The 27,990-nt window shown below is 32.6% G+C and overlaps 3 protein-coding genes across 4 annotated transcripts; all 3 read right to left on the reverse strand.

Annotated features, from left to right (window-relative positions):
- On the reverse strand, nucleotides 1–27,607 carry LOC114738174 (telomere repeat-binding factor 1-like). Of its 2 annotated transcripts, none has more exons than XM_028926194.1 (9): nucleotides 27,598–27,607; nucleotides 23,357–23,367; nucleotides 8,251–8,276; nucleotides 6,894–7,061; nucleotides 6,521–6,735; nucleotides 5,414–5,498; nucleotides 3,533–3,616; nucleotides 794–1,144; nucleotides 1–340 (listed from the first exon to the last, which is right to left on the reverse strand). In XM_028926194.1, the coding sequence occupies exons 4-9, from the start codon at nucleotides 7,041–7,043 to the stop codon at nucleotides 311–313; spliced, it is 915 nt and encodes a 304-aa protein (XP_028782027.1). In that variant the 5' UTR covers nucleotides 7,044–7,061; nucleotides 8,251–8,276; nucleotides 23,357–23,367; nucleotides 27,598–27,607; the 3' UTR covers nucleotides 1–310. The 2 variants fall into 2 exon arrangements, with proteins under 2 accessions (XP_028782027.1, XP_028782028.1); XM_028926195.1 differs by lacking the exon at nucleotides 1–340 and adding an exon at nucleotides 555–691.
- LOC114738170 (E3 ubiquitin-protein ligase RNF165-like) lies at nucleotides 19,054–19,701 on the reverse strand. The gene has a single exon (XM_028926191.1). The coding sequence runs from the start codon at nucleotides 19,699–19,701 to the stop codon at nucleotides 19,054–19,056; it is 648 nt and encodes a 215-aa protein (XP_028782024.1).
- Nucleotides 26,583–27,989, reverse strand: LOC114738175 (probable rRNA-processing protein EBP2 homolog). Its single transcript, XM_028926197.1, has 2 exons — nucleotides 27,849–27,989; nucleotides 26,583–27,608 (listed from the first exon to the last, which is right to left on the reverse strand). The coding sequence occupies exon 2, from the start codon at nucleotides 27,601–27,603 to the stop codon at nucleotides 26,725–26,727; it is 879 nt and encodes a 292-aa protein (XP_028782030.1). The 5' UTR covers nucleotides 27,604–27,608; nucleotides 27,849–27,989; the 3' UTR covers nucleotides 26,583–26,724.
- Nucleotide 27,990: the final 1 nt, after the last annotated feature.

The following is a 27,990-nucleotide window of genomic DNA, read 5'->3' on the forward strand; positions in this document are numbered from 1 at the left end:
TAAACTAACCAAGCTGCAAGTTTCAGCTGAATTCCGAACTGATCATTTGAGTTGCTTTCTACAATGGTACATTGACAATGTTTGATGAGCAATAAATATACATTAAAGCACCATCTCTTCGGGATCTACTAGAATTCTATAAATGTGTACAAAACCTTAGCAAAACCTATCGATATATGGGAATCCTGCATCAGATCATGAGAAAGACCCTCAATATATGTACACTATAAACAACATCAGCAAATGATAAATATCTATCTGGCTGTCAGTCCTTAGCGTTGATCCTTTGCTCCTCTCTAATTCATTCCTATCAGGCTCGCATCAGCTCTACGGACTGCCTCTGCAATATCAAATCTCACCCAAATGAAGCCACATGTGATCTTATCACATGCATGGTTTTAGACAAGATTATAACCCCCAACCCTGATGACCAACTTGAATGGAAAAGACACTTGAAAAATTAATCTATCCAAGCTTAAGAAAAATATCTCATTCTACATCCTTTAGCTTGGGGAAGAATCTTCTTTTTCTTCTTTTTTTTTTTTTGTTTTTGTGGGGGGGGGGGGGAGACAAATTATCACCAAATAAAAAACTAGACATGTTTCCCATGTCTCACAAAACCTGAGCCATGGTTCATGACTTTTAAACGATGAGATTTGCCATAAATTGTATATTAAACTATATGCAAGTCCTGTACGTTGCATGGAAAAGAAATAAGACACATTGCTCAGAACACATGAAGATTTTGTCATCATACTGATAATGATTGATGAATAGATAATAAACGACTTACCAATTTTGGGGTGTTTCTTCCATTAAGTGTCTTCATTGCAGCATCTGCAAAAGCTTGAGCTGCCTCTGCATCAGCTTCAGCAGCCTCTGCCTCTTTTGCTGCTTCTTCAGCTTCTGCTATGGCCGCTTCTGCTTCTGCAACTGCTCGAGCAGCAACTGCAGCTGCCTCTTGCGCTGTCATTGACCTTATCTTTGCTAGTTCTGAATCTATCTGAGACTTTGTGATGACATTGGCCTCATCCTTGTCTATCTTCATAGAGATTCTCTGCCTGGCGTCTGATAATAACACGGATGAGTTTCTTCTTCGGTCTGGGTATGATGGCATAGGGGCAATCCTATATTTTCGCTTCACCTGCAAAACCAAACACTACCAAGAGTAAGATCTCTAATTGAATTTATACAAAAAGATCCCCAATTGAATTAACTATTTTCCCTGTTGACAAATAAATACAGAATCCACAATGCATGTAAAGGTCACATGGTTATAAACAAAACTAGGAGTTAATTTTAGAGCTAGGTTGGTTATAAGAGTCCCTTGCTAAAAAGCCACTGGTATTTTTCTCTCACCATTCTAGCTTGTCATTCTTTCTCTCTCCAATCCATGAGTGTGAAGCTCTTCTGGTGTCCATCACCTGATCCTCAGAAGATTCCGTGCTAGATTTGAAACTCTTTTAATGAAGATAAAATCTACAAAAAGCGTGCACCAGAGACTCAATTCCTGCATCAGTTTCTAAGCTTATTCATTGTTATCAAATGTAGATGCACTTGACATTACTAACATTATATATCTGTCCTCTCAACTCATCTATGGATCTCAGCCAGCTGAAAAGTTTTAAGTTGCTTTCATGGACGTTCATAACTCAGCAAACACATTGCCCATATTTTGATCTCTGATGTAAACTTTGGCCCTTTCCGGTTTGATTTAGGGCCAAAGGTCTGGATTCCATCAGTTTACAAGCATTCACCTAAGCTATCAAACATCAAAAGCTGCCAGTTAATTAGGGAACCACCTTTCTTTTTTCCAATTCCTTTTGTATCAAGGAGCCAAGGATGGTCTTCGAGGATTGGGTATAAACTATCCAAGAATCCAGCCAACCTGTCCATTAACAGTCCTTGGTGATTTTTAGGCCAGCTATATGATCACCATGATAATGAACAATGATACATAAATTCTGCGCTTCCTGCACTTCTGGAATTCAAAATGAAATCCTTCCTGTGAAAAGCTGAAGCCAAGAAACTAAGCCTCCGGCACTGCCATGTCAATATATGGTCCATGTTCACATCTTAAAACTGAGCCAAGAGGTCCTTCACTATGAAGTCAAAGAGGAGGGGGTGCTGTAAATGTACAGCCATCAGCTCATATCCAGCACCTAAATTATGCAGAATTCTTTTCAAGTGCTTCCCTTCTGACCAGCACAAGAAGCAGTCTGTCACTACAGGGATCCCTGACCTTCAAAGCTTCCCTGATCCAGTAGAGTGGGATCCGAAGGAGCCTCTGCAATTGAGTCTTAAGACCTGCCTTATGTTACTCCTGTCCAATTCTTCTTGCCCTTGCTCTTCTCGCCTGAGGTAAGGAATCTCCTTTGCATGTGTTAATGGGTGGATCAGAAAAAAGGATAAACAATCAATCATAGAATTCCATGGCGACCTAAAAAGTTAATTGACATGCTACAGATCAACACTGGCTGAAGCTGGCTCAAAATCAGGGTCCCATTCCCCCAGGATAAGATTGTGTCAAAAAATAATCCCAAAGCCTTGAATCAAGGCCAAGCTGTCCCCTCATAATTCTACACATAAACCCAATTTAGATTTAATAAGACACCCTTTCCCTGTCCCAAGCACAGTGGAGAAATATACCATATTGCTAAAATGAACCCAAAAATAGTTATCCTAGGTCAATTCTAATAATTCCCTTCCAAGCCCACATCTACAGGAACTTCTGCCACATCATTTATCCACCCCCCTTTCCAAGACTAAAATAACAAGAGTTTCTCCAAAGATTTGTCAAACAAAATTTGATCCATTGAAGAGATAGAAATCATCACTCACATTGTTCTCTATATGATTTCCTCCTAATCCTCTTAGGGTTCTAGACCAAATCACCGTACTTCAAATAAGAGCCAGAACCAATTTCTCAAAACCCAGTAGAGTATCTTTCTATTAGGAGTTCAACAATACTTAACACTTCATAGCTCTTGCTTCTTCCAAAACCAAAGTATTCTTAAAGGTCACTGGAACTGTCACCAAGCTTTCAGGATGTCATACCAGCATGTTAGTCGTTTTAAGGAAAAGAAGCTATTCTTCTCAGCAAGGTGCAGGCATAGCACTAAGAGTTTTCCATTATCAATATATTTAAGGCGTATTATAGCAGTTAGCACAAATGTAAAATTCTTGATAAAAAAGACAGTGCATTACTTCTACGTTATAAACTATCACAACTGGTAAAATGACTTCATTGAAGGGAAAATGAAATTGCAAAACCTGTGCATTTGGTTAAAGCTCGTTTAGGGAAAAAACATGCTTGAAAGTAGAAGTTAGCAAAGAGGTCAAGGTTAGAATGGAATTTTGACTTTACTTTCATAGACACAATAATGGGCGTTTTACAGATGCAAAAGTTAGATGCCAACAGGAGGGAAAATCCCATTTCTGTAGAATAATAGATGAAATTGCACAGATTAAATTCATGTGATGAGAGAACATTGATAATGACCATCATAAAAATTGCATATCTGAAATATACCTTGATCAGTTTTCCACTTGCAGTCAATGATTTCAATTTTGTCGACAACAACCTTCTGAAATCAGGAGGTGCCCCATATTGGTCCTACAGTTTATTTTGCAATGAAATTCAACTGAGTTGGAAACACTACAAAAAACATGTCTTAAAATATAAGCCATAGCATCATTCTGCCCAAACGGATACTAAAAACTTGAGTTTCACAACCAACATAGTAGTATCATTCCATAAACACCAAAAAGAAATCCACATAGGGTGTGGAAGTCGCATCATATTCAGGGGCATTGTTATCATTACTATCATGTAAGGAATGAAAAAGTCGCCAATAGCCAGAGGCTTCTGAACAAATGGATCATAAGAAGAAATGACAAAACCCTCCATGGCATAGAATGATCTCAAAGGCATGGAATCTTAACTTATTCCATATTTAAATGTAATACACATGATTCAAAGGGATCTCATATTCTTGAAGCGTCCTTCACTGATCATACCGAACAAGATAGCTTCCAAGCAGATATTCATATTTTGAAAAAAATTATTAATAAATATCAATCAGAAATAGATATTTATTATCAATACTATCAGGTAACTTTAGTAGAGAATTCATCAGATCCTTTCAGAGGATTTTGACATAGCCACGGCAAAGAAATGGAGTTACAGTCCTATCAGCAGATCTAAATAAACTTTTAGCATTCAATGAAGACATTTGTGTCCCTTGACAATATAAAGCAACCAAGAAGTAGAGGAAAATCTATGAAAGAATTTCAATTTTCAGATATTCTTTGTTTTATTTGTAAATAATGGAAGAAGTCGAGATCAAACTAAAAACAAGAGCTGGAGGTATGTTTAATCATTACTATTATTTAAAAGCAGGACCTTGCTTTTAAAGTAGAGCAAGCTAATGCGGTAAAAAGATATTCAATTATAAGTATTTCCAATTATTCTATTTTATAATTTTCATACTTAAGATTTTGTAGATTTTATAAACTTGCTATAGAAAATTTCAAAGTTGATAAGGTAAAATTACAGTCCTATCAGGAAAAATTCAAAGATTGTTAACAATGCATACCAGTTTACTTTGCCTATACAATGGACAGCCATGTGAAAAACAAAATATAGCTTATAAGTTCAGATATCTGTACCAGAAATGCCTCTATAAGCGTCATCAAAAATTACAAATTTAAATAATCAAAATATATTTGCAGTAACCATTTCATCTCTTCAACCTCTTCACAAACTTTCTTTACTGTCAAAAGGTAGCAATTGTTAAAACTATGTACAAATTTAGAAAGATGAAAGTTGAGGGGGCGAAAATGAAAATACACAAGGTCTTCCCAAAACACTAGCATGTGGCAGCTTAATCGCTTTATGATAATTCCAGATTCCTATTGGTTTCTTACCAAAATTATACCTGGCCCCTTTATTTCTATTGTTTTAAAGCCCCATCCAGCATCCATAAATTTGAATGATACACCCCAAGATATACTATGCGTCATCACCAGGTACTCAAACTTAACCTAATAAGCAATGTTCACTAAAACTACAACTGATATCAGTTGAACATAACCATTCATATTACACAAAGATAACAAAAAATCGGAGCTCAACTAAGAATATGAAAGAATAAATATTGAAAGGAGAATAGTATAATGTCTTTCAATTGATATATAATAAATTAAGACAGCGAGCTTCTTTACAATTCAAACCACAAGGTTAAGAGAGCTTCTCATCCTCGTCAACAAAGAAATTTTATAATCAGTTGTCCTGGGTTTGTAAAAAATGACCCTACTATGATCAAGGAAGTCAGAAAACCAGAACATCTGCCAAAGAATCAAACGACTTGAGAAGACAAAACAGAATTTAGACTTCAAAAATGAACTCTACCTCTATGTAAGCTGCAATATTTGTCTTGTTGGAACCACCAGGCTCCCTCAAGCTAGCTATTGCTTCCATTATAAGGTTATCCAATCTATGTAACGAACAATAATATATATAATAAAAGTGAGTGCATGAGTATCTATTTATTTAACATTGATAAAGGCCAATTTTCATTGAATATAAAATCTTCTAATAATATTAACTTTTTGATCAAAAAAATATTTATAAAGCTGATCCACAACTATTAATAACACAAATATAGAGAGACTTAAAGTAGTAGATACTGGATTGACAGGGCCTCATTTCAACTCTCTCAATCACCATGTTTCCCTATCTTTAAAACGCTGCATTATTAAGTGGAAATCATCGCATGCAAACATTAAAGAAACAACTATTAATGTTCAGAGAAACTGCTTAACTGGAATAAAATCGAACAGCATTCTTAAAACTGAATTGCTTCCTTTAGCAACAACTCAGGTTGATAGAATTAATTAAATGAAGCAGTCCCTTATTTTTTTTTCCTTGAAAAATAACAAACCTTGCAATAGAACTCCTTTTTTTTTTCAATGATTAGTGAAGAAATACTACTCCCTCCGTTCTTATTATAAGAGACAAATACCAAATTATGTTGATCAATAGTTAAAATTAGTTAAGAACAATTAATGTGTAAAAAGTATAATTTTTTCCCAAAATGCCCTCAATTATAAGAAGAGAGAGCATGAGAGAGAACAATTAAATTATGGGAGGGAGAGTGTGAGTTGGAGACAATAAATATGGGTAAAATAGGAAATCAACACAAAAAGTAGAGACAACTTTTAAGTCTCTTATATATAGAACATACCATAAGTATCAAATGTCTCTTATAATAAGGAACGGAGGGAATATAAATTTTTATTTTGTTCTAGTAGTTAAACCAATTCCCAAAAGTATATTAATTAACTGCATTATTAAGTGAAATTTATTGCATGAAACATTAGATAAACAGCCGTTCATGCCCAGTAAAACTCCTTCACTGGAAGAAAATCCATCAGAACATACTCAAAGCTTTATGCCACAACCAGGTTGAGAGGAGTAATTAAATGAAACACTGCCGGAAAATTAAACAGAACCAACCTTACAATAGACCTCTTTGGACCAGGAATCTGCAGCATATCTCTAGGAACTTGAGGAGCCCTGGCATCCATAAGTTCTTCATCACTTGCAACAGAAGGGGCAGTCATCACATTTTCATCTTGTTTTGGGACCTGATGTGCCCTTCTAACAGCTAATCTAGACTTGTCCCGGGAACTCCATCCATTTGCCATTACGCTCAGATTTCTCCATTTATCCTATACCATAGAAAAATAATATGAAATAAGCAACATGAATAGCAATGCAGATGATCCCATATAGTAATGCAAAATTCACACATTCTTGACACACTGAACTCCAACAAAAAGAGAAAACAAAAGAAAGCAAACATAGAGATATCCCAGTAGAGCCAAACCTTAAGATCTACATTAGACCGCAGATACAAGACACTACTAAACTCTGGATCCTTAAGTATCGTCCGCCATTTTCCAACCCCATGCTTAACAACTCCAGCTTTTAGTGCTGCTTCTTCTTCTTGTGTCCACTTCTGCTTAGGAGCACCCATAACAATGCCTTATCTCAGCTGCAAGGACACATAATACAAGAATAGAATTAACTTCCATATAACTAAATAAAAAGTTTTCACAGGATTGATGAGAAACTTAGAACCCATTTGTTTAATATTAACAAAAAAAAAAAGGTATTAAGCTGCATGAATGAATTGTTGGGAGAATTTTAAGGAAAACATGGGGGATTGTGATGTATTCTTGTAATTAATTTTAAATACAAGGGTAGGTAACAGCCACTAGCCGTTAGATAGGATACTAATTTAAATGCCATTAGTTTCTGTTAGCCAGGCCTATAAATACACAAGAAAGGGTACCCCAAATGTACAGATTAGATTGCCTACGTAATAACAGTGCACTATTCAGATAATTCTCTCTCGTGTCCTCTCTTGTTCATCTCTTTCTCTCTAAGTCCCTCATGTCTTCTCTCCTTTCTGGTTTTCTTCTCTCTGATTCCTACCTCTAATTCTCTCTAAAACACTTCTATATTTCTCTTTTCCTTATTCTATCCCATCAGATTGTTGGAAGAAAATTTGTTTTCAGCTTATTTTGGTAAGTGATTTTGGCAAGTTAATCAAAACCATTTATCAAAATGAGCTGAAAATAGATTTTCTTCCAACAAACCCCCTTGTATTTAGCTCAATAGCTCACTCATCCAGCTTAATCAAAATCATTTTTCCTTAATCTCAAACAAACGGACCCTTGAACCTATAGCTGGTATTTTCAACTTCATATCGATTTCTTCAGTATTTCGAATTTCTTCATCAAGGATATTGCTAGTTGGCATTATTAAGCACCTAATAGAGGGTCTCCACACAATTTCCCAGACATGCAGAAAGCCAGAATACTCCAACAACTAAAATTGCAATTATATAAATTCCCTTGCATCAAACACAGTGAGGTTTCTTCAAACGCTCAGATTCAATCTTCTCCGAAAGCAAAAGAATACAATGAGCAGCCGAAGGGGCACAACAGGATCCAAACAAATTAAATTGTACAGATTTACATATATAGATCAACAAAAAGCATGGGACGATGTGCACAATAAAACGTAAAAATCTCCAAATCATGAACACAAAGTTCCTTCAACAAACAAATATAAATTCCGTTCATTCCACAAAACCCTAAATCAAATAAATAATAAAATGGTAAACAAAAAAAAGGAAATATTATGGCTATATAGATAATATGGATGATGTGGCTCACCTCTATGAAGCAAAAACCCTATGCTAAATGATCCCAATTGATTTCGCAGGAAAACAATGGTGAGTGGGAATTCTTCGTTACAGGTTAGGTTTCAGACGCGCCCGTGCCTCGCTCACGCCCATCGTGGTCCAGGATCGAAGGAATATATTTGCCGGAATGTATATATCAATTTGTTTTTTTTTTTTTAACCAGAAGTCCGTATCAATTTGTTTAAACCTCAAAAAATCACGAATCGAAAATCATCAATATTCCATTATTCCTACTAAATGAGCTTATATTATTTTTATCGTTAAGAATGACATTTTTAAATAATTAAATTTTGTTTATTGAACCATTTTTTCACAACCCTATCTCTGTCTTAACCCATCCCCTTTTTTTCAAGGAAAAAAAAACCAGATTGGACCGGCTGATTCAACTGGAAAACTCCAAAGTCCGGTCTGGTTCATGAATAAAACTGGCCACCTGTAGAATCGATAAAAAACCGGTCAGACCGATATTAAACTAGTCAACAGCCTGGTTTGGGGGTTGACCGGTTTAATATTTTGTCCCAACCAATGACCAAAACGACATTGTCTTATACTTTACAAAAAAAAAACTTGGAACACTGTCGTTCGATCATTTTCCCCTTGGTCCTTCCCTCCTCCTGGCCAGATTGCAGATTCCCTCCCCCATTCCCATCTTCAAGTGTTTGAGTTTGATTGTTCTCCACTTCTCTCTACCCCAGATCCCTTGCGGCGCCGTCAAGTTGCCATGATTGATTGATTTTTGCAGCGTAGTAGTCGACTTTTAGTAGAGATGAAGCCATGGTGATTGATCAAGATTTCCATTCCCTCCTTCGTTTCAACTCTCGACCGTGCTCCCTGCCCCAGATTCCTTGTTGCTCGCCTTGCCTGAAACTAAAAGGCATCTAGCATCCTTCAATCTCCAGCTAAGTAGAGATTTCTGCTTGAGAATAAATATCACTAGCTCGCCTTACCCCAGATCCCTTGCTGCTCGCCTTGGCTGAAAATAAATGTCTCTGCTTTGAGCCTTTGATTTTTGCCTTTCTCCATGGCCGAGAGGTTTGGGAAATGGGAAGTGAGGGGAGAGTTCTACCTTTCTACTTTGCTTTTTGCCTTTTACTGGATTCACATATTGCCTCTGCCTTTCGAGTTTCTCCATTGGCCGAGAGGTTTGTTCTGCCTTTCACCAGATTTTTTCTTTAAAAACTAAAACAAATAAACAATATTAGAAGTGTTAGAATGATGAATATGATCGATTGTTTTGTGCTTTCTCCACTAAAACTCTATTGCTGTGTAGTTGATATTGGAAATTAGAATGATGATTGATTGATTTCTACTCTCTATTACTATTTAGCTAATAATTAAAAGTGTTAGAAATGGGAATGATGATTGATTGAGAATGGCACACCATCAAGTTCCAGCATGTGTGATACTATGATGTCCAAATTTGTGTTCTGAAATGGTTCTAAAAGGCTGAAACTTGTGGTGTGTTTATGATCATTTTTATTAATTTTTGATTTGTTATTTAGTAGCAGTGATGGATATTCCAAATAATTAAAGTTCTGAAAATTATATTATTTTAATATGACCAGTCTGACCTCTAGTCCGACCAATGACCCTTAACTCACTATTTCGACTGGTTTAGTCTCCGGTCCGGTTTTTTGCTCCTTGGTTTTTCCATTACATTCTACGTAGTCAGTACTAAGTATGGGAGGTTGAGAGATTTGTTTCGTTACTGAAACATCAATCCACACTATCTCTGAAATTTAAATTTTATTTTCAAATTATATATATTGATTACACATGTATTCTTCCGGTCTTAAATATAAAACCTATTTTGCAGTGCAATTTACACTATAAAATGGGTTTTATATTTAGAACCAAAAGAGTATAAAGAGTTTTTATTAATAGAAGCGATTTCTAATATAAATGATTAACTAAGATATTTGAAAAAATTAATAGATAAATTTTTGTAAATAATTAAATTAACTAATTTTACTGAATTTCATATTGTCTCAATTTAATTTAAATGTCCTTTAATAATAATCATATACACTTCATATTTAGATGGGAAATTTTCTAGAGTTATTTATTATTCCTTAACTTACATAAAAGAATTATTCCAAACCAAAAAAGGTACACGAATATTTTAGGCACACCCACATAAAGGAAGAGGGGTCATCAATCAAGGATGGAGGTTCACTTAGGAATGAATGAACATATACGTGTAATACACGTATAGCTTGAAGTCTTAAATAAAAAATATAGTCATTAAAAATTTCTATGATAATAGAGCAATCTTAAATGACAATTTCTGAATTTTTTTTTCTTTGATAATGTGGAAAACAAACAACACTACCTAACAGCATAAAGCATATCGTCTTCGTCTTCACTGTACCCAGGATCTGCAAACCTCTCACTTCGTTCAGAGCTATCTTTACAAGATCGTCTGCCATTTGGTTTGTTTCTCTACTAACAACTTGGCACTCGGCTCGCCAATCCCAAGTAATCATTTTCTGGATTTCTTGCATCACTTGTCGTCGTGTAGCTCATTGTCACCTCCAGCAATGAGCTTCATGGCCTCCTATGAGTCACTTCTTAGTATAATGTCCCTTTCTTCAAGGTCCCAACCCCCTTTCAGTCCTATTAAACAGCACCAAAATTCTGCTGTCAAGTGATCACCATGGTCAAGATTGCACATGAAACCTTCCACAAGATTGTGATCCTGGAATTTTAAGATTCCCCTACACGCTATCTGTCTCTGGTAAATTGAAAAAGCATCGTCCACCTCGAGCACCGGCCTGTTTTTTATGTTTTCTTCATTTTGTTGAGTCACCAAGCGTCGGAGAGAGCTTATATTGACTCCCCTAAGCTTTGTTATCGTAGTGCGCATACAATTCAATATTGCAAGAGCTCTTGCTGAATAACAATTTCTGAATTACTACCTCCGTTCCTTAACATAAGATCCTGTTTGATTTTTATTTTGGTCATAAATATAAGACTCCCATCTATTTTGTCTCTCATATTTATATATTTTTTTCCAAAGTAATCCTTCTAACAATGATAGTTTTAGTTAATACACTTGATTAGCAAGGATATTTTAAGAAAGACAACACATATTTAGAACAAATAACTAACTCAACTTACTTCTTTAATCTCTTCAAATTAGTCAACTGGCTCTTATAATTAGGATAGGAGGTAGTAGTAAATAATAACTATCTACTTGTTATTAGGACTTTGTTATCGTAGTGCACATACAGTTCAATATTGCAAGAGCTCTTGCTGAATAACAATTTCTGAATTAGTAAATAATAACTACCTACTTGTTATTAGGACTTATTATTATTTTTTTAAAAAATCTCACTGTAATCCTCCTAATACACGATATGTTATTTTGTGTACCGGGTGTGAAAAGATTGTTGTGCATGTAAAGGAGAAGAGGAGCGAGACAAAAAGGGCAAAACATGCGAGAAAACAAAGTGGTGAAGGATGAAAAGTTTGTTGTGCGTGAGTGCGCGCGCGGCGAACGAGAGAGCTTGTAGTAGGGAATGAGAAAGAAAGAGGATTTATATCAATATTTTTCATCATTAAAAACGACATTTTTTAAAATAATTAATTACTTTATTGAACCATTTTTTTTAATACCCTGTCTTAATCCATCCCCATTTTCCATTACATTCTACCCCGTTTGTAATAAATATAGGAAGTTGAGAGATTTATTTTAATACTAAATATGAAATATATATCAATTCACACTATCTCTAAAATTTAATCTTTTTTTTCAAATTATACATATTGATTACATATATAAAAAGAGTTTTTATTAACAGAAGCAATTTTCAATACAAATAATTGAATAGATATTTAGAAAATTATAAATATTTTTATTAATAATTAACTTAGTTAATTTTTTAATATATGAAAATTAGCTATGGAACACATGCATTTAGTATAAAGGGCGGAGTACGTCATTTCATATTGTTTCAATATAATTGAAATTCCCTGTAATAATAATAAGGCCATTGTAATATTTAATATATTATTATGAACAAAACATTAAAAATTATAATTATCACAAGATGATTCAGAGCATAAATACACCAAATCAAAGCATGTTATACAATTCGATATTTTGTAATTGAAATCTTAAAATAATCAATTATACACAACCATACACAGTTCACATATATTTAGGAAAACTTTTAGAGTTATTTATTACTCCTCAACTTATATAAGAAAAATTAATCTAAAACTCTCAATGAAAATATACAAAGTCACAAACACAAATATCTATAAATAAATTATTTAAAGCTATTTTTAATTGAAATGCAGGAGGTAACATCCTTTTATTTAGGGATATAGTAGAGGGGACAGTAGGATGATTTTTCATAGCGATGGGCAAGTTTTAATTAATCACATTTCTAGAAAAAACTTAGGCATTGTTGATTTCTTAACCAAGTCTTCGTATAATATGAAGGAAAATTTTTGCACTCTTAATCAACCTCTTGTTCAGTAAGAGGGGTTTGATGATGGGAATTAGTTCTCCCATTGTCTTTTATTTTGATTTGAATAGAATATAGTTTATATTATGAAAAAAAATGCAGGAGATAAAATAATATTATGATTATATATAGGGCTATGATGTGATGGAAGCCTTATCCCTAATGAGCCATGCTAGTCTAGTTTGAACAATTCAGATTTAATATTTGTAATTATTTATTTTTAAATAAAAATTATTTTTTTTAAAAAAAAAGTGGTTATCTTTCAAATAAAAACTTGGATCATTCAAATTTGAACCGTGTAGAGAAAATGGGTTTTGGACTGGTCTTTGTGACACGCACATATATTGAAAGGGGAAAGAAGACAAAAAAGAGGGAGCAGAGAGAAAGAAACAATGTGTCTGTGTATTCGCAGGCGGGGTGGTGTGAAACGATTGTTGTGCATGCAAGGGAGAACCGGACGAAGGCAAGAAGAGCAAAAGATTCAAGGAGACAAAATAGTGAAGTACGGAGAGATTGTCAGTGGGTGAGAACGGAGAAGGATAATGCGGCGCGGCGGACGAGAGGGCTTGTGGCGGAGTGAGGCAGAAAGAGGATTTATAAGAGAATGTAATATAGGGGGAGGGTCACTCTCTGTTTTTTTTTTCCCTTCCCAAAAAAGGAAGCATATTTTTTATGTTAATAATATTTTAATTACTGCATGAAAATAAAATTTTTCTGTAAATGTTATCTTAACCCTAAGATCTAATCAAAATATGGATAATATTTATATGGCTCATTCTATTAAAATTGTAAAATATTTCTAATTAATATTTACCACCTTTAATATTACTCAATCCATTCCTAAATAATATATAGGACAATACTTACATCAAATTTCTCATATTTATTATATCAAATTCTCCAAATACACATAATCACGTGTGTCCTATTTTTAAAATATTAGTATTTAATAACATTTAATTATAAATTTACATGAAGCAAAAAAAAGACATAATGAATATAAGTAACTTGATCTAGGTTTTTGTAAACAATTTGTTAATGTACAAAATTAATTTTAAAATTCAGTGAATTTTTCATAAATCATTATATATTATTTAAATATATACCCTACCTCACAATTGACTCTGTAAGATTATAAAATAGGATGTTATGACACGTAGTAGCTACTGTCCAATGATCTTTGTTTTCAGGGCTGCAACTGTCCAATTCAATTTTTAAAGCTTTTTTTTTTTTTGCCATCTCCATTTTCATAGTTTATAAGTAATAACCATGGGGTTAATTGCAAATCAAAGCACACTCTCCCTTATGCTAAATAAAATTTACTGCTAATTAATTTATATATATTAACAAAAATAATTTAAAATATTAAATTTGTCATAAATTTTTTTTAAAAACTCTACCTTTATTCTTATATCAGTCATTAAACCAATTGAGATAGAAGTTTTAAAAATAAGTTATCTAAACATGATTAAATTGAAAATAGCATAATTATGATTGAAATAATAATATAATTAATTAAAAATATACAAAAAGACAAAATAAATCACACTAATAAAATAGAGTTACTAAAATATAAATCTAATCTCGTCTCAAAAAAAAATAAATAAATCTAATCAATTGTCATTTTATTAACTCAAATAATATTATTTTAGGCTTAGTAAACTCCAGTAAACTTGGGTCCAAAATTCTGTTATTAGCTATTATACCTGTCATTTCTTTGTTGGGAAAAAAACAGAAAAGAATCAAGAACCCGTACGTGCCTCCAATTTCACAGGCTACGCACTCTGCTAAGAAGGACACAAGAAAATTCTCCATGGCGACATCATCGATAGCCAGTGAGAAATCGGCCATTGTTCGGTTTTTGGGTGGGAGGTTCAGAACCAAAATCCATTCAGATGAAGACGAAGAAACGGTGGCAGCTGCCATCATTGAAGACCTGATTCTGATGGGAAAGGGCAAGAGAAGTCGAAAGAAGCTGGTAAAGCTACAAAAGAAGCGAGCTGGAAGGAAGAATAAGAAAGCTGATCCTCAAGAAACACTCCACGTCGAAGAAAATAATGGTGAAGGTTTCTGTAACTTCTTTCTCAGTGTGTGCGCGTTTTGAGAAAACAGCATCTATCTTAACTCATGTTCATATTTTCGAATGTTTAAGAACGAATACATCGGGCATTAAATGTGTTTGCTATTAATGATATGTTACTTTTCAAATCGATTTTAATTTTTCATGCATGCGTCAGTATTCCAATATCAAAGATAACCCTCTGCCATTGTGAACTTAATTAGGTAGGGTGATTGAAATCTGAATTAGAATGCAGTACTCCGAAAATCATTTTCAGTTGGTGTATGTTTAATCCTGATAAGTGATGTGAAATTCCAGTTGCTTGGCCGAGCCTAAATGTGCTCTCTTCTTGTACTATTAGGTTCTACAACGTTTCATTTGGCGCCACAGCGCAATTTTCTGCTATCTCTTAAAAACCCATTTGTTCACAATTGAAGGTCAGGACACGTACAAGTTAAGGAATATTCAAACTTGGCAAATGTTATATCAACTGCTCAGTGCCCCTTTCATGCTCTGCGCTCTGTAAAAAATAAGCTTATCATGGTATTAAAAATCTGAAGCAGCCAAAGCTATTGACTTATGATTGTTTGTCTTCATTGGTTAGTTAGATTGCTGTGATCGTAGTCTGGAGTCCAGTGCTTTGATGACACAGTATATCATATCGGTACCATTGGGTTGATTAAAATTAATGTCATAGTTTGATGAGGTATGTGAATTAAAATATGGGTTATGTGAATTAAAATATGGGTTATAAAGCTATTGTGAGCATATGGGCAGAATGTATTGTTAATTGAAGTTTGGGATTTCATGTATTCCTGTTCTAAATTCTCTGTCTTTTGCTTGTGCATTGTCTTGTTCAAATTTCAACTACTTTTCCATACTTTGCAGTACATGTATCTCAAAATACAAATTAACAAAATAACAGAATTATTGAAGCGACTGGTTGTATATGGCTGGTGATATAATTGAGTGGTGGTAAATCATGATACTTCTCACTATGTACCTGGACATTTAACAGAGCAACAAGAAATCTCAATTATTGTGGGCTACGAGTCTTCAGGATACAAGCAAGGATTTGCTGAAGAAAACTATGAAGAACGTCTTTGGGTCTGTTTAGTTTGCTAACAATGAGGTGCATGAGGTTTGTGATGAACACTATTATGTAATGGATTATGCTGATGATGATGTAACACTGAGCTCAGCCATGGAAGTGTATTTCGACCTGTTGCATTTTTGAATCTCAATAAAGTTCAAGCAGTTTTCTATATCTGTTAACTTTTATCTATTTGACTTGAATTTATGTCATGCTTTTCCATGTGGTTGGGCGTAGTTTAAGTATATAATATAGTAATGGGTCGTATCTAAAAATTTCAGGGACTTGGGCCAAATTATTGGGAAAATTTAGTGTAACAAACCCATCATTCAGCAATCCTTGTATCATTTCTCAGACCTTTTGAGGTGGCGAAATTATCTATTGAGGTTGGATTAGAAGAGTATCCCTTGCCACTGAATCCATCATAGTGGCATTTACCTTTCTTTCTTTGTTTCTCTCTTGCTCAACTTTGGACCTAGCTCTGATTTGAGGAAGTGTACTGGGTGCATAAGTCAATATTTACATGTGATATAGATTTTAGATTATCCAATTAGGCTTGCATGGATATCTAAAAAGTAGAGAGAAAGACACCTTACTAAAGGATTTTCTTCAGTACTCTAAGGATCTTTTAACGGGGTTCAACTCTGATTCCCAACCGCCACTCCTGTGAAAAATACATTAGCTTTATTGTGCCAAGTGGTTAGTTATATTTGGCCGTAATGTGTGTTTTCTTCTTGTTTATTTTCTTGGTTGGTACATCTTGTAATAGGCCTATATGCATGTGAGCGCAGGTATGTGTAGTTTTTTTGACCCAGAAATAATAATCATGCATCTTTCATCCTGCTTCATCCATTTTTATTTATGGGATCTAAAAAGTCAAGTCTAAACTTAATAGTATCATAGTAAGATTGTTCATAGTGTATCTGTCCTGGTTGATTTAGCTCAGACCCAGTCATATTGGGATGAGATGGTCTCACCTATGACGATCCAAAAGTGTTTATGGTACAAACATATGTATTTTTCATACCTACTTATTTCACATTTCAAATTCATTTCAAACTTTCCCAACCCCTGATTTAGGCTTTGCTTAGGTTTTAATTTTATTCCCTATTGAATATTCATGATTTTCTGAAGATATTATTCTTCATCCCATAATTTTATTGGTGAAATAACAGTTATAGCAGATTGCACTCTCCGCGAAAGATAAACCGCGTGGCTTATTGCTGAAATTGTATGCCATGCATGTGTTTATAAAAAAAAATTTATGCAAATTATTTATTTTCGAAATAATTAAATTGTTTACTAATCGTATTATATATTTATTATGATATTAAGTGCACCTCACTTTGATTTTTTTTTTTTCACTTTGATCAGATGAATAATTTATCTTAATTATTCGTATGTAATTAGAACAGTACATATTTTATTATTTTACATTAGATCTTAATTTTTTTTCCCAAATAAACTAGAAGATGAATAAAATCAATTTTCTGTTTAAAAATTATTAAAAATTGATTTAACATAAAAAACATAAAAAAAATACTATCTCAGGTCTTGAATATAAGTCTTACTTAAATATCTTATAAATATTAAAAAATGGTTAAAAGTAGTTTACTATTTTAAATTTGCTCAAATTAAAATTATTGTGTTCAAAGGACAGTGAAAATTTGTCTAATTTAAGAGCAACCATTCTTTTCAGGCGAACATATACATAGAGTTAATAATACATTTAATGTTTGAATTCTCTAAATATTATAAACAGAATTTCACTTTAAAACAAGGTGTTAATATTTTTTGACCAGAAACTATGTGTTAATAAATATGCACGTAAATAAGCCTGTTTGATCGGCACAAGCAGTAGGATATGCTTTAAAAACACACGCTTCCTCCGTTCTTTCTTTTCTTTTCTTTTTTGAATATAAAGAACAATACTTTTGTCTTTCTAAATATAAGAGACAAATTTTTTTTCCTGAAATTTTAAACATATCTTTCCATTTCTATTCACATTAAATAATGTCACTTATTAGTTATTATGTTTTTGCAATACATTTTCATTTATTACCTCTCATGTATGTTCTTTATAAATAAAGATATAATTGAAATATATATTACAAATTTATTGTTTTTAACTCACTTTAATTAACATTTTGAACCGTTCAGTGATACGTCAGTCTTTTGGGAGCCCTTCAATCTCTAGCGGATGGAACAAAACTATTTTTGAAGGAGATATTTAGCTATAGCTTTGTTTTAGTTGGTCTCAATATCAATGTTTTTTTATGGATTGCCATTTCGAGTATTGTTCCCACTGGACTTCTTATGTCAAGATATGGGTCAAATAATAAATACTCCTTTCGGTTCAAAATATAAACTAAACTTTTTTAAAAGGGTTGGGTTTTTTTTATAAGATAATATTCACTTTTATCCACGCATTTAATGAGTTTTTTTTTCTAATTTTACCCCTATATATTCTTTTCTCTTTAATTCATTTATTACTTTACTTATTCTCTTCATTAATAAGGGTATATTAGGAAAAACAAATATATGCCTTATACATTACTTTCTTGATAAACGTAATGGATAAAATTTAGCTTAAATTTTGAACAGGAGGAAATATTTCTTTTTGGGTGGTCTAGAGGCTGTTGCTCAATTGAGCAGTTATCAAATATCATTAACTAACTTTGTGTCTTGTCAATATCTCTACGTGTGATTTGTTGAGATAGAAATTTTTCCATTCTCCTTTCTTTTTGTCTATATCTTTTTTCTTTTTTATTCGAAAGGAATTAAACAAATGGAATAAATATCCTGATTTTTTATTTTTATTCAAAATTCGGATTGATGAGGCGTCATTTGACCAACAAGATTATTGGTCTTATTATTATTATTATTAGAATTTTTTTTGTTTTCTCCCTGATTTATGTTTTTCTATTGTATTCACTATTCAAGGGGAAAATAGTCTATGAAGAGGAGAGTTGTTGTTTTTCCTTTTTAGGGTAGCCATGCCAGTGACAAAAAAAAAGACAACTTTTTTTCAAGTGAATGGCCGACCCATTATATCTAGCCCAATTGAAAAAAGCTGAAAGAACCCAATACAATAGACCAACCCAAAAATAAACCTGGAGAACAAATTGTATTTTAAAAGTAAACCGGCTAGGAATCCGTCCCTATTGAAGGCATTTGAAAGCGACACATGGGACAATTATTCTTCCTCAAAAGCCAACTTAAAATGCAGTTCCCATGAAACAAATGGGAACAAGGCATTTGAACCGTGTCAATTCTAAAATTTTCCCAACAGATTCCACATTCACCAACCTCTTCCTCTTGAATCTTCACTCCTTTCAATCTGCAACCTTGGTCCTCCTTGGCACCTCTTTCTATAGCTTTATCACAGTCGTGATAAAAAATATCAACATTCACCAGCATCATAACGAACAAGTTGTATGAATTGTCAAGATCAGGCACGAAGTCCATATAATCCAGAATTTGCTGCGCCATGGATTTGCGATTTGCTTCCGGAATATTAAGAATAGAAATCATATAATCCGTTGCTTCCTTCCTTGACGCGTATGGGATGCTGAAAAAGTCGTACTCAGTAGTATTTGTATCTGCTGTTCTGTCATGATGCATGTTTGAAATATTGTAATAGCGTTCTTTTAAAACGACTCTGAACTGGAAGTATTCCTCTTCTGGGGGAGGAGATTCTGGATGCCCATCAAGAAAATCGCATTGGATAGCTGGGTCCCATTTATGAAGTCTGCACTCGTATATGCTAATATCTTCAACACGATGAGACTCCATAGCCTTTCTTTCCTAAAAAAAGAAAATCAAAATAGCAACTTAATTGGAAAAAATTGGAAGAGATGTAGTTATAAAGTTCAAAAGTTATCTATAAAAAAGACTAAAAAATTTTCAGCTAGCTATTGATTGAGGTGATAGCGACCTCACCTATCAGAAAACACAAATTTGAATATTGAGAAGTACACTTGTTAGGAATGTTATTTTTTAACTTTTTCCGACCTGAAAAGAGAATACTGTCAAGCCTGATGTAACCTGAGATATCCTTATTTCAACTAAAATAACTAAAATTCTTCACTCAGAAAAAACAATAGAAGAGTCAGAATTAGAGATGAATACATTAAAAGCAATCAAAATTCATAGTGCGATTTTAAATTGAATGAATACGCGTTATATATACCTCTAAGATGCAAAACACTGTTTAGATCACCGGCCACTCAGTATCTCTGCCAACTTCTGTCTCTCTTTTGGTGTCTTTCATTCCCAAGATTCCAATATCTTATATAAAGAAAATTTTTGAAAATCCTCTCTATAAGGATGAAAATTCAACCGTCAGGATGAAAATCTAATTTTAAATTTGAACAACTAAAGGATTTTTCATGCGAAAATTAAGATAATCTTTTGATATTTTATTATCTTAAAGATCATTGATTTTTTTGTCTCAAAATAAGTTAATCATACAAAAATATTTTGTATTTTTTCAATTTGTTACAATATAATATCCATCTATCATCTATTATTCTCCCCTACGATATCTGATAATTATATATATTTTATAATTAAAAAGGGGTAGATTTTGGGATATATTTAATTAAATTTATAAATATTTTATATCTATTTGATCAGCTTTCATATATTTTCTTTTCTTTCGTTAATTTAAGATTAAAGAAAGGAATCTTCATATGAATTCTACTCATATCCTATTTTATCTTAGTTAACATTTTGCGCTAATGTCTCCACGAAAGATGAACCAATCGTCTGGCTCTTGCTGAAATTTTACGCCAGGCATGTGTTTATAAAATTTATTTTCTTTGCAGATTATTCATTTTCTTAATTAAGATATTACTCCCTCCATTCCTTATTATAAGAGACGAATAACCGAATTACGTTGATCAAAAAAGCAGTTAAAATTAGTTAAAAACAATTAATGTGTAAAAAATATAATTTTTTTTTCCAAAAATGCCTTTATTAATAAGGAGAGAGAACATGAGAGAGAACAATTAAATTATTAAAAGAAAGAGAAGTGGGAGGGAGAGAGAGTGTGAGTTGGAGACAATAAATATGGGTAAAATAGAAAATCAACACAAAAAAGTAGAAATAACTTTTAAGTGTCTCTTATATATAGGAACATGCCATAAGCATCAAATGTTTCTTATAATAAGGAACGGAGGGAGTATATAGATGAATTTTATATATAATTAAATTTTTTATTAATTGTATTATATATTTATTATGATATTATTTAAGAATTAAAATTTTCACCTTTCAATTAAAAAGCCAAAAAAAGATAAAAAAAAGTTACACTATATATTTCGTCTTAACTGTTCATAGTTAATTAGAACAGCACATATTTTATTATTTTAAAATTAGGAATTAAAATTTTTGTTTGAAATAGACCAGAACATAAATAAAATCAATTTTCTGCTTAAAAATTATTAAGAAAATAATTCAAATAAAAAAATATAAAAATTACTGGGAAATCATTGCATTAGAGAACGTCACTATGAGGTTAAAATGTAACTGAAGATAGCATCAGTTTTTGCATCTATGAACTTCTTTTTCTTTTTTTCTTTTCCCAGTAAAATACTTACAGATCGTGTACCAATAAGGTTTTCATATCGACAATGAGATTTAAACTCATGATTTTATGAATTACGGACTAATAAGTTTTGTGCTGCTTAAAGTTTTGGAAGGACTAGTGCGTGAGCTTAGTTATTCTCCTCTCTGCCCACACCCCACATGGCCTTCAATTCCGCAGATTCCTTTCCCCCTTTAATCCTGTTTTTGAAGTGCCAATTAATAATCCAGAAAAAAATGTTTAATTATATTCAGTATCCATTAGTTATCCTTCGCAAAATATTACTATTGGTAACTTGATACTGTCCTGTACCCTAGCCACAGGGCTCTTGATGTCACAATTGTTAAATAGTTTCTACAGGTTGTTTTTCTCTGACTCGGTATTATGTCTTATTGTCTATGCAGATGAAGGGGAAAACAGTGTTGAAATTTGCTCTGTTATGGTTTCCGAGACCTGCAAAATATTGTTGGAAAAGTTAAAGTAGGAAATGTGAATACCATTTCTTGGAGATCCTTGCATGCCCTTCAGGTCATGGTCTCTTTTTGACGAGAAATTCCATTTACTTGTGCTTTCCATGAGGCCTGGAAATTGGATACGTATTTAACTATAGTGAATTGACCCAGCTTGCTTGAATGGTGGAGGTCAAATTAAACCAAAATTAGGAAAATCTCCGAAAGAATTGAGTCAATTATTGGAAATTGTATATGCTATCATGATTAAACCACTCCAATGGATGAGGATTTTATCTCCATTCAGCGCCCATCTCTGGATTTCATAGTGTTGATTGGTCTTAATTCCATTGATGCTGAATTGCTGATCTTTTAATTGTGTAAAACATGTTTTTGTTCTGTGTAAATTCCCTGTGGCTGAACTATCTTATTTATCATGTGACAATATGGCATGCTTTTTTTTTTTTCTCCCTTTTCTAAGTAGAGTTTGATTTCATCTCGAACTTCCAAATAAATAAATCCCTAGTGGATAGTGGGTAGGGGTGGATTTATTTCCATCATGGTCCTTATGAATATAAATGACTTATCTACATTAAGACTTTCTTTCTTTATTTTTCGTAGTGATTTCTTGTGTATGCTGGTGAAGGAAGAGTTTTATATACCTGAGTTTATCCACTTTTGCCTGTTTCAAAAATTAGGTTTCACTTCACATCCAATAAGTAATAATTATGACTTTTCTACTAAAATACTATTTCCGGTCCTTAATATAAGATCTTGTTTGATTTTTATTTTAGTCCTAAATATAAGACTCTAATATGCTTTATTTCTCATATTTATTTATTTTTTTTCTAAGTTAGTTATTACAATAATGATTGCTCTAGCCAATACACTTGATTAGCAAGGATATTTTAAGAAAACCAATATCTATTTATTACAAATAACTAATTTAACTAGTTTTCTTAAGTTACTTAAATTAGTCAACTAGATCTTATGATTAGGACCGGAAGTAGTACTTCATTAACTCAAATGGATAATTTAAACTAAAATAGCCCAACTATCTCTAGAAATTCAACAGAGTAAATTTTGGAGATTGAAAAAAAAAAAAAAGGATTAATGGCTGGGAACCAGAATTCTTCTTCAAACCAACTTTAATAAACCGTTCTGAGCAAGTTAACAGTATTACATGATACATTGTGTGGCCAAGATAGATTTGCAAACTCTTATTTAATGTCAAGTTGTCCTGCTGATTCATTGAGCATTGGTATTGATGGAATCGATCATCTTCGTTTCTGCATTAACATTTAAATTATCCATTTGAGTTAATGCTTTTCAAGATAAGAGACCAAAAGTTCATGTTCCTTAATATGATAAACAACAATAAAAGCATCCTAACATGCAAGACACCATAGAATAACTAAGAATCTGACGCCAAATAAAACACATTAAAAACTTCCAGTTCTTTCACAGATCTTGGGTGCAAATATTAAAATAGTATTTCTATTGCACTGGACATTCTTCCATGTAACCATCTCCCTATGTTTGAAGAAGCCGAGGGCAGCTAAAATGTATTGGTTGCTTTGTTATGTTATAATACACCATATATACATATCCTATTTTTATTTTTTAATATATTTTAAATATTACTTATTTTGAATTATTTTTATAATTAAATGTGAATATTTTTGAAACTTTTATTTAAATTATATTTCAGAAACCATGACCGGTTTAGTCCTGAATTGACCATGATCTAACTTATTATTTCAACTGGTTTAGTGACTGGTTTAGTTTTTCAAACCTTGTTATTCCTTTACCACCACTGCTTAATGTTCAAGTTTATAACCCTTTATATTTTTTTTTTAATTTTATTTTCCTTTTCAGCCTCTTCACATCTCTTGTACACACGTATTGTTTTCCAATTTTCCTTTTTCCTAAATCTAATATAGGATGTAAAATAACATAGGATATGAGTAGAATTTATAGCGAGATTTCTTCTTATCATATAACTGAGTAAAGAAAAAAAATATAAAATATAATTAAATAGACATAAAATATTATTAATTTAATTAAATATATCCCAAAATCTAGTCATATTTAATTAAAAAAATTATACTCATTAAATATTGGACAAAATAAGATTATATTGTAACAAATTGAAAAAAACACATACGTATGTTCTTTCATTTAAATGTTCCCCAATCTATAGATCTTGCTTTCATCTTTAATTTTAAGACCTGCTTGTTTTTCTTCTTTGTTTTTTTGTTCTCAAAACAATTTTATAAAATTGTTTCTTACAACAATTTTTTTAAAAAAAAAAAGCAAAAGAATTTGTTTGGATGATGATTTTAAAAAATCATGTTTAAAAAAATATAGAAAATTATATTTGGTAGATGATAGTTGTCACTGATAATAATAAGAGATGTATAGTAAATAAGAAGAAAAGAAAATTTCTCAAAATTCTTCCAAACAAAAAATAAAAAACACAAAAACAAAACTATAAAAATATAGAGCTTGATTGGTTTCTTGTTTTGAAAATAATTTTGTTTTTAAAAATAAAAAAACTTTGTTTGGTAATTTGTTTTTAGTTTATTGTTTTAAAAAACAAAAAAGAAACCAAAACAATTTATACCTGTTTTCTTGTTTTTGTTTTTGTTTTTTTTATTTTTTGTTTTGAAAAATTTTAAAAATTTTCTTTTCTTCTTACCTACTATCTACTACTTATTATTATTAGTAACAACTATCACTAACCAAGTATAGTTTTTTATTATTTTTTTAACATGATTTTTTAAAATTATTATCCAAACAAATTCTTTTTTCTTTGTCTTCAAAACTTGTTCTAAAAAACAATTTTATAAAATTGTTCTGAGAACAAGAAAACAGAGAATAAAAACAAACAGTCTCGTAATTTTTTTTATTATTTTTTTAGTTTTTAAAAACATATTACTATTTTTACTTTTTTAAACAATCAACTAACAACAAATTACCAAATAAGTGTTATTATTTTTATGTTTTTAAAAACAATTTTTTTTTTAAACAAGAAACCAAATAAGCCCTTAAGTTTTTATAGTTGTTTTTGTTGAGTGAAGATTTTTGGTCCCTTTTTAGTTTGGGTTAGAGATGTCTGTTGAATTCTATGGTTAATTTTGCCCCAATGGTACTACAGCCTTGCCTATTTGAATGAGAATTTAGATTCGAATTATACAGTCAGAAAAAAAGTAGCTGAACCCTATAATTGTTTCTATTCTAATTGTTGTAATTACTTGCTATTTTGATTTTTTGGGGTAAAAAGCTACGGGTATTCATTGTTTTGAAGATATTCACATATGTAATTGTAAAATTCATACATGGTATTATCGTGTTCCTTAAGAAAAGAAGCAAACAAAATACATTCTATCCATTCTTAATATTTTTGAAGAAAATAAAAAATCCATGACATAACAAATTATGGATTATGTGAAAAACAAGCCTAGCAATTCATATGTTAATGCTGTGGTTAATGTTGAGATTTTCTATCACAATGTGTTCAAGTTATAGAAAAATCATTTATGAAGAAGGATCAGGCTTGCAAATTGAAGGGAATGAAGCTTCAGCAGGAAGGGCAGATAAGTGATTTCTTGATTACATTTGTAATTTTACTTGCTAATAAGATTAGTAGCATTTTTTTTTTTACCTTATTCAAGATTTATTTATTTATTCATTTCGGCCTACATAATACAAATGTCTCATTTTCCTACACGGCCCTTGAACTCACGGGTCCAGGACCAGTCCGCAAACCTTCAACACGTTTAAGAGCCCAATACAATTTTTGATACGTCTAACATATTTTATCAAAATAATGAAAATAAAACAATAAAATTATTAACAAAAAGCATAAATATAAATAAAATTAAATCGCAAAAACAACATCATCATATCTAAACATACATCAACATCCAAAAACATCTAAAACATCCATCAATAACATTCAAAAGTTACATCAACACTACAATAGACAAACACAAATTGGAAGACATGATGCTACCAACAATCACAAAAAGTTACAACTTTAGATCCTCTTAATGAATAAAAAGATAAATTCTCTTCAAAAATAAAAGTCTAACTTTAAATTACAGAAAAACACACACCCATATAATTCTGCTTTTATTGTACAAAACATTAAATTCACTTGGCAACTTTTAATCATGACTTGTATGGCTATAACGTTTAGGACCTAAGATGGAGTAGCTCACTCTACTTTTTTTTTTTTTTTAAAAAAACCTTATCAAAAAGTTAACAAATTTCTTTCAGCTGATCAAACTAGTATTATCATAATTCAAAATGATCGAATTTCGACTGTAACTGTCATGACAAGCACCATTCAAAGTGTAGAATCAGGCAAAAATAAAGCCACGATGAAAATGGCAAGCACGCATAGCATTGGGTTTATCAAATTTACTCAACATCTTAGATTTGAACTACAAGACAAGCCCACAAGAGAAGTGAATAAACAAGGACAAAGAATGAACAGCAATCAACACCACAAACGATTCACAGCAGGAAAATTCACGCAATTGATTGTTAAAGCAAGAGAAGCAAACAAACACAAAAAGGTAACATAAAGTGACCATTGAACAAAGCATCAGAATGAAACAAATTTTGCAAAAACTACTTTAAAACCCACGATATAGCATAGCATGTGAGATTTAAGCCATCCTCTAAAATGAAATTACAGAATATATTAAACAAAATAGCCAATAGACGACCTGGTAATATTTCCTCTGGAGATTACATATCAAGATGATGTTACTTCTTTCTCCTCTTATTTCCAGGGGCAGAGTTCTTCTTGAATCCTTTAAAATCATTTGTTGTCTCAGCTGTATTCTGCCTTTTCAGTCCCTTCCTACCTCCAAAACCAAATTTAGAATTCCTGAACTCCCGTTTTTTCTGTTTCTTCCCTTGTCCAAAAGATTGCCTTGCCTTACCTCCAGACCGGTCGCCTGGAGAGGCGCCAGGCCTTTTCTTGTTTGACCTCTCAAATACTTTCCCATCCTCAAAGTTCAAATCCAGATCAACATCATTGCCACTCCCAGCAAAACCACTCTGTTGCCTTTGCTTCCTCCACTTCTTAACAGATTCTATGTCTTCCTTTTTCTGCTTAGCTCTTTCCTTCAGTTTCTGGGCCTGAATTTCTTTAGACAATCTTTTGGCCTCCCTGGCCTTCCTTCTTTCTTCGGCCTCTTCCATCTTCCTCTTCTCTGCTAACAGCCGGCCCTTCACCTTCTCCATATGAGTATCTGTCTTCAACATTTCTGCATAATAGTCGGGAGGTCTTAGGAAAGGAACACCCATTGATTGGAACTTCTCAAAAGCCTGCCTAGTTCCCTCCAATGCCTGTGTGTAAAAAGAAAGCTCCCGTGCCAAGTCATCATTCACATCTACTTCTTGCTCTTGATCAATATCAATGGAGAGTTTGTGGACCCATTCCACGTTCTCTGGCCAGCTTATGTCTCCAAGTTTATCCAGGAGACCATCTCTGTTAAATATTGCATTTTTAGATGGTTCAGTCAATTTTGCATCTTCTTCTCCCGATTCTGACTCTGATTCAGATGCTGACAGTTCTTCATTCAGAGCTTCAACTTCATCATCAATCATTGTAGTCAGTTCTTGATCAAGCACTCCCATTCAACCTGAGCAAATGTTCAAGGGAAAAATTAATACAAAACAAATGGTCTCCAGTGATCAGACCGCTTGAGGGGTTGGAATATGTTGAACAGTTAGAACTGGCATTTGAGCCGCGAGCCGGAACTCATGCTTGTTTTGAAAAAGAGGAAGAAGAAGCAAAATGGAATGGTACAGCCCGTGAAGAGGAAGGAAATAGGGAAGAGGGAAGGATAGTTAGAAAGAATACTACAGATCTACGATTCTACCTCTTTAGCTTTGACAATGGTGGAAGATCGACGATGACGCTTGGCGACCAATAATTCACACAACAGAAGTACAAAAACAGAGCACGGGTAGAGGAGGAAGAACAAAGTCGGCAGCCTTAGGTTGAAACCTGAAAGAAGGAAG

This window comes from Neltuma alba, unplaced genomic scaffold, assembly GCF_004799145.2.
Source record: "Neltuma alba isolate B1F8T4 unplaced genomic scaffold, ASM479914v2 tig00013553_pilon, whole genome shotgun sequence".
In the NCBI taxonomy this organism is placed as follows: Eukaryota; Viridiplantae; Streptophyta; class Magnoliopsida; order Fabales; family Fabaceae; genus Neltuma; species Neltuma alba.